This window comes from Saccoglossus kowalevskii, chromosome 1, assembly GCF_978046115.1.
Source record: "Saccoglossus kowalevskii chromosome 1, keSacKowa6.1, whole genome shotgun sequence".
Lineage (NCBI taxonomy): Eukaryota > Metazoa > Hemichordata > Enteropneusta > Harrimaniidae > Saccoglossus > Saccoglossus kowalevskii.
In genome coordinates this window covers 41186799-41194586 of record NC_140641.1, presented here as the reverse complement: position 1 = coordinate 41194586, position 7788 = coordinate 41186799, and the positions used below count along the sequence as shown (strand labels likewise).

The window sequence follows — 7788 nt, the reverse complement described above, 5'->3', positions numbered from 1 at the left end:
TCATAAAAACTACCCTAATGCCAATACTTGGATTTTTGCTGGGTCGGTGTACAGACGAAATATTTAAAGAATAAAAACAAAACTCCCACCAGCATTTTCTAATAAAACGGCAATTTCGAAAACATTTAATGTTTGTTTAACACTGTTTATTCACGTGGATATTAGCATCGAATCCAATGTTTTGAAAAGTGTCAAAGGTTTAAATTAATGTTTTATAGTTCTCGCCATTAACAGTTTCTCGTGACAACTTTCCCGAGTTTGACGCATCGCACGCGTCACAAGCTGTCCGTAGCGGAAAACTACTAATGGCAATTTTTGGCAAAAAGGTGGCGCTTAACCGAAATTTACCCAATATGAAACACCTGTTAGTAGGTTCCTACTTCCTGTTCAGTAAAAATGGAGGGTGACAAGCTTGATTGGTATATTCCTAGAGGAGTGGCTCAAGAAGCTCATTAAAAATTAACTCTCTCAGAACGACAGGATCGCGTTGACTCTGAATAATCATGATATTACTAGTACGTGACTATGAGTGGTCAATAATAACAATAAAAAAAATGAAATGGCTTTAATTCAACCACCAAGTTAACACGTTAGCTTTTTATAACACAACAAATTGCGAAATCCGGGATACATATTTTACAATTAACTGCACAATACTTTCGTTTGTGCGCATTGTAGACCAATTGACCATCTCTGGTTAACGGCCCAGAGAATTTGTGCCAGGAACTGTGTCTTATTTATATTATCTAAAGTCTCGACAAGAGTATAGATACAAGATAATTTGTGATCTTATTTAGTGTCAACGCTATTATTCAGTAACTCAGTAACATTACTGTAAAATATCTTCTAAAATGTTTCGCCATAACAAAATGTCCTGAAACAAATTCTCGTTCTCGTCTCTCTAATACATTAAATTTCAATCAAAACTATTCAGGAAGTAGACGCAGTTGCGTAGCTGTATTCCTCAAAAATGTAGAAGGGTTAACTTGTTGGCGAGTGAGTTCACTGTAGTCATCGTAGCTGAGTCAGCAAAAATACTGAACGCGGTTCATGTGCATCCGGTGATTTCGATAGCATTACTTATATTTTTGAATTCGCAATAAGAAGGAAATCGATATTAGCATTTTGTTCCACAGTTAAAATACAAACATGTTCTTATTGACCAACATACACATTTTAGACGTGTCACATGTGTTAGAATAAGATATAACAAGGCTGATATAGGTTATTGATTCCAAGAAATAGCAATACTAATTTTTTAATGAACGAGAAAGAGTTGTTACCAGTTAAATTAGTGTTAAAGTAAATCAAACGAACAAGAATTGAAAGCATTATGAGCACAATGTGTAAGTAAAATACAGGCATGGTCACTTTTCTGAAAAACGCATATCAAACTGAATAGGTTGATAAAAACGACTACGGCTTTTTAGATCGCCGCTCGATATATCTAATATGAAAAATGTGTGCATAGATATACTGCTAATAATTACATGAACATACAATAAAAAAATACCTGGTTATATATACCATGCCAGATGGTTGAGTGATACTGGATTGCAGCATAAATCCATTATACAGGTGATTGGTTCACATAATACTGAGGAAAGCTCTACGCCACTCAACTGCGAGCTTAGTACAATAGTTTGCAGTTCCTACTGTGAACATTAAACTAAACTAATCAAATAACAGTATCTATATAACTACAATTTGTCTAGAAACTAAATTTACTGCAAATTCCGGATTCAGTCAATTTTGGCTTCAGTAATTCATCGAACTGTTCACTCTGTGAAACTGTGAAGTATTCCTTCCATTCATTCATCTCACCTGTAATATAAATATGAATATTTGTATATGTACATACAAAGACAGGTGGTTAACAACATGCAATCAGCTATGACGTGCCGTTATGTCATAGTAGTTTGTTCGTCGAATCTCTATTGTAAACATCTATATAACTAAGGTGTAGCAGACCACGTTGTGTGTCACGCTTTGTAAATACCACGACGTGGTATGGTGTGGCGTACTGTGGGTTCGTTATATCTAACCATAGCATACTATCAATATTCTTATATGATTTTATATGTTGTATACACTATTGAAGGTTGTATTTAAATAGCTTGAATTATAACATAGCATGACTATTACAACATTGTCCTTTGGGAACCTAGATTAAATAACAAATGTATGAATGTTTAACAAACGCATTAGCAACATCTTATCTTTCCAAGCCAAAAGTGAGTATGATTAAACAATGCAATAATATATTTATATTACTTAAATAATACTATCTGAACTGCATTAATCTCAATGTTCCTCTTAATATAATAATAATTCTGTAATTTTATAAAAAAAATTAGAAATAATAATACAGCAACATATTTACGCAAAATTTGACAAGAAAAATACTAACCAATGTGTTCCTCACTTAATACTACATGTACTGTATTACTCTAAATGTACCTTATACAATAATATCGCATGATTTGAACAAAGTGTTCAAATAACATATAACAATAAATAAAATACTAGCAATAAAATACTAGTTTTTAAAAAAAGTGGGAAACAATGCAATTGTAATTTTTTTATTTATACTCATAACAACATCTGTTTACTACACTTATCTAATTGACATATCTGCTTCTCATTATAAAAGGTGTACAAATATTATGCAAATATTTTATTTCAGTCAAATTGTATCCTATATCTTAAACACTGCAATTGCCAGTTACACCAAAATTAAATTTGGATTGGTGAGATTCTCAAATTTGATTGTAACCACAATAAGTACTAGGTGAAATTTAGTAATAGTCTTGCAAAATATACATAGAACATGTACTATGATATTCAAGTTTGAAAGAAATTTGAAAAAAAGTTTCACGACGGAGTCAACATATCAACAACAATAACAGCAACAACAACAATATCGAGGACAGACATTCTTCAATGATGATGATGAAGACAAGGTAATTACAGCAACAGCCGACATCAACTATTGTCTCTATACAACTACATGATCAAATACAAACTCCCGTGCTATTGTTGCTGATCACAGAACTATAGTAATTTTATAGTATTAAACGTATCTTTAATTGCTCAATAATTATTCAATATACAACACGTGATATTTAATTCATTCTTAAATGGGTGTCATTCGTATCGACAGCAGAATAGTGGTTTTACCCAGTGTTACCCACTTCTATAGGTTTGGTTTTGCACTCACAACCTTTTTCAATAATTGAAAAATAACTCTTCCTTCTCCCCAATTACGAAAACCAGACATTTGGCTATTGTGTGGTGTGGCTAGTTTACAATAAACAAAAGAGTGTGCATTTACAATGTACAATGTACGTGCACATTGTCCCTCTATAGAGGGATTGTGGTAAATGTGAAGTACGCCCCGGGCCGTTCACAATATGGTAGTCTGTGTGTCTACAAACTATCGAATGGCGGGAGGAAGTGCGTGACATAAACAATGGGTCACAAGACAATATGGTAAACAGGCTTAGTGCTCATTGTCGATTACTATAGTAACTCACCGTCATTTATACTGTCTAAAAACTCATCCTTTTTGTTGTTACCACCGTCTCCATTCCACGGTAATTTGGTTAGGCAGCATTTCTGACAGACTCTTGATATATCTTCAGCAGATAATGATCGTGATAGAAATTTGGTTAACTTATGTATCGTAGCTCGGAGATCCTACAAAAAATATAGAGAAATTATAATATTAAGTTGATTCGCTCGGGTGAATCTTGAGTTAATAGCATTTAATGACGCTATATGGTCTGCTGAGGCAAATTTGGAAATAATTACTAATATATAGTAAAGACGACAAAACAATCATTAACAATTTTTAAAGGTTGTAAATATGGGTATTCAGACCAGATGGCATCTCGTGTGTCTCGGTGAAAATATATCACAACTACTAGAAGACAAATCCAATGATAATTGATAGGTTGGTCAATAATGACTCAGTCCCACTTCTGTAATTACCAGCTCTCTTAATAAATTTGAAATATATATTTATTGTGCGGGTTGGTTAAATCCATTATTAAATTATTAATATAAATAATATTGCACACAACAAACGTGTATTATAAATACATACTTTGAGAGTACGTATATATTGCAGTTATTGTAACCAGCCTCTATAGCATATGCTTCCCTACAATTTCAAGAAAGCTAAAATGGCAGTAACATTTGTGCTTTTAAAACAATGCTCACTTGTACGTAGTTTTGACTGAGCTATTTCAAAAAACCAGAGTCAACTGAATGTTTGCTCAGTATATGATTTACTATTCGAACAATAAGTTGTTACATTACAAAAGTAGTTATTTCAGACCGAATGTTTGAATATCGACAGCGGTAAAGGGGTATATGTGAGTGTTGACGATTTTTGAAATATCAATATGTTATTCACAGTACCGCAGTTATGCGATACGATACAAATACTTAATAAATAAGATAAAATTAGGAGTTTTACCGTTCGGACTTCTTCATAAGATAGGAAGAGACAGTTTTTTCTATTCTGAATCTTATCCCACCACGACAGTGTGTGCTCCACCCAGCTACCAAAGGGTACTGTAGATAATATATAAAACATAATATATAGAATAAACATATAACTGTAAATTTTAAAATATTTTCGATTACAGATTGTAGATTTTTGTCAGGTAGTTATTTGTTCAACGGCTACACCTCCTTTTGTTCGAATCAAATTATTGAGTTAGCTCTGTTTATTGTGTGTAATTTGTGTTTGTTCGACATTGATCAATAAAATACATGACTATTTGAGAAGTAAACCTCTATTGAATATGTAATAAACAACATATACGATTTACCACGTCCTTCGAAAAACTCGTTAGCGTATTTTTCAAAATCTCTTCTGGTTTGAAGATCCTTTTCCGTGAGTAGCATTTTCAGCTGTGCTACGCATACGTCCTTCGGGTTCCTCACTAAGAAAACGAGCTGTTGATGGAAATAGCCATGATGAACTACATGATTTGTTTGAAACGTGGAATATGCACCCGCAGTTGTGTGTTCAAGACAATTAATAATAATACATAAACACGCTTCACTCACAAGTATCATACGATTAAACTCCCAATGGTAGGCAATGTACAAGTCTTATACTAGAATTAAACTACTTATAAACGATAATGTAAAATGTTATACTACAATTACTACTAAGGAATGAGTCTTACAATGCACAGGCTCCACAGTACTGTTACCAGCCCTGGATACTCCCGAGCGAGGACGCTTTTTATGAATTAGGTCACTCCATATTGGGAAAATTAGCATATTACCAACCTTGAATACACTCAATTGATCCCAAACTATATATCAGAACGCCACCATTGTCCAGTTATTTCTCGTTTATTTTGAAATTGTTACCAAGCGTTACCTAACATTCAATTGTCTTGATGTTTTATTACTTTGGTATTGATTTTGAGCTCTCCATTAATGGACGCTCAATACAACTACTATACCCACAGTACGCCCATTGCAGTTATATTTACATATTGATTGGTCTGCTTGGCCTATATAAGTACATTACAAATACCACGTGACCCATGTCCCTCTCCCTATAAAAAGGCGGGAGTGATTTCATTCTCGGTCGGTCACCAGTCTGAGATACACCTACTGTGATTGCTCATATAGCCAAAGGGAATACTTTCATAAACTGTTAGGTGTATCTCAGACTGGTGATAGTACAGTTAAACTCACCATAGACACAATTAATTTTCGTGGTTGTATACTATACCTAGACACACCTTATTTCGAGACTTTGCCAGTTTCTGTGGTGCATTCGAACAATTAACATTTGTAGATATTATGACAGGTTGTGTGCACCGAGCCATGATTGTATGTAATTCTTGATGATTCGGTTCACCTGAAAAAATATTGGGCAAGATAACAAAAATCCATTCCAACAAGTGTATATCAAACTCGACGAAGTTCGTGGTTACACTTTGCGAGTAACGTGACAGCGATAACTCTAACATATAAAAATAAAATAAAATAAAAGATAATAATCTCGTTTGTGTTATTATATATATTTATCTATCATAATATGACAACAAACATTATGTCGTGACCCTATTTAAAACCAATACGAACGTACAGAGATATAAACAACACAATATTTTGATGACAATGTTATCCCCGAAACAGTCTTGGCCCTTTCTGAACTAACCTGTTTCCGGTGAACTATATTCCAAACATGTGAGAATGCTTCTATTTCGTAGATGTTTGTCAATTTCATGCATAATGTCCGGATAGTCATATAGAAGAATACTTGACATAATATATTTCACCCAACAAGAACCTGTAAAAATAACAACATATAACGTTGCATGAAAATGGAATACCTTGACACCATTGACACCATTGTAAGATCACATAGAGGCCAGTATATATATAGCTATGGCGGGTGCCATCATTATATCTACAGCCAGACATTGGAATGGGCAAACAAAGTACACGGTACAGATAAAACACAGTTCGGAAATACGTGCACAGTAAATACCGTTATATACTTAATAATAAACGCCATTCAGGTGACAATTCAAGATGTGTCAACATTTATAACAAGATTATAATAAACTTAAGTATCCCGGGACCATGTATAACGTTGTATCAAGATCACATGCACTGTTAACAATTAAACATTGTTTACAATACACTGTGTCGTTATTCACGGTCACGTGTCGATATATATATATATATATATAGTACATGTACATGAATGAAGCTAACCTAAATGTCAACGTGACGGCCAATATTCAATGTCAGTGAAATGAGATTCAGACCTGTACACGGCTGACGATGCTGATTCTTACCTGATTTGGGGTATGCAACGAGAAAAATAGTGTCGGCTCTGTCACCCATGACGTCAAAATTGGGAAGAGAATTAATGTTATCGCGGCTGACAAGTGGCGGAAATAGACATCCATTTCCATCAACCCAATATCCTCGACGAAGTAGATACGTGCGCAGGTCCATAGTTACGTGTTACAAAAAAACGCTAAAAATTGAAAATGTGTGATATTGCAGATAAACCTCTGTAATTAGAGGTCACGATACATGCTTTTTACTTCCTAGTATGACGTCATTGTTTGGCTCGAAATCTCGCGTGATGTTCTGAAACCTGTATGCTATCACAGTCTACAGACCAACGATCTTGTTGTGGCGTCAACCGTTTTGCTGAGCCTCGTCACACTGTTTTACATGAAATAAGTCACGATGGTCATGTATATCATGTTATAAAGTATTTAAAACGTACATGAATTTGAGCGGTGAGGAGTAAGCTAAATATTGGTAGATGAGAACATTTCTTCTTGATTGTATTCGCCTGAGAGGGCAGTATATGTATCTCGTGGGTACAGCCTGAGTATACTGAGCGTGGTGATCGATTACGTTTTTACAGAAAATAAAATGAAAGTTCCATTTACAGTAAAAAAAATAGATTTTTACACTTTACAGATAAAGAAAATTTCTGGTTACATTTTTATAATATTTTTGCCAGTGATAATTTGTGTTCATGAATCAAATTGGAAGTTACGTACGAATTGCGGCATTTAGTTTAGAAAATGTTGTATACGCTTATAAAGAATAATATCTTTGTACAAATTACGGAGTTTTTTTATTTATTTAAATTACATTATTACGAAAACAAAAACAATTGATTACAGCTTACAAAAATACCCCTTGCCGACCCTCTTTAATATTACGCTCACCCTGTGACGAAATTCATCTCTGAAAGATAATTAATATCGAACAGGCATG

The 7788-nt window shown here is 34.0% G+C and overlaps 1 protein-coding gene across 2 annotated transcripts; it reads right to left on the bottom strand.

The window, feature by feature from the left end:
• Positions 1-540: 540 nt before the first annotated feature.
• On the bottom strand, positions 541-7092 carry LOC100368200 (sulfotransferase 1E1-like). 2 transcript variants are annotated; one of them, XM_006822010.3, is made up of 7 exons: positions 6843-7092; positions 6197-6328; positions 5775-5893; positions 4842-4968; positions 4484-4581; positions 3537-3699; positions 541-1824 (listed from the first exon to the last, which is right to left on the bottom strand). In XM_006822010.3, exons 1-7 carry the CDS (start codon positions 7003-7005, stop codon positions 1712-1714), a joined length of 915 nt encoding a protein of 304 aa, XP_006822073.2. In that variant the 5' UTR covers positions 7006-7092; the 3' UTR covers positions 541-1711. The 2 variants fall into 2 exon arrangements, with proteins under 2 accessions (XP_006822073.2, XP_085358205.1); XM_085502079.1 differs by having other exon boundaries at positions 4845-4968.
• Positions 7093-7788: the final 696 nt, after the last annotated feature.

What these genes read in the sequence shown, in the direction of transcription:
- LOC100368200 (XM_006822010.3), bottom strand. Translation starts at nt 7,005, where the DNA reads ATGGACCTGCGCACGTATCTACTTCGTCGAGGATATTGGGTTGATGGA. An exon ending in ATATAGTTCACCGGAAACAG is followed by an intron (nt 5,894 to 6,196) that starts GTTAGTTCAGAA and finishes ATATTTTTTCAG; the next exon opens with GTGAACCGAATCATCAAGAA. An exon ending in TTTAGACAGTATAAATGACG is followed by an intron (nt 1,825 to 3,536) that starts GTGAGTTACTAT and finishes TTTATATTACAG; the next exon opens with GTGAGATGAATGAATGGAAG.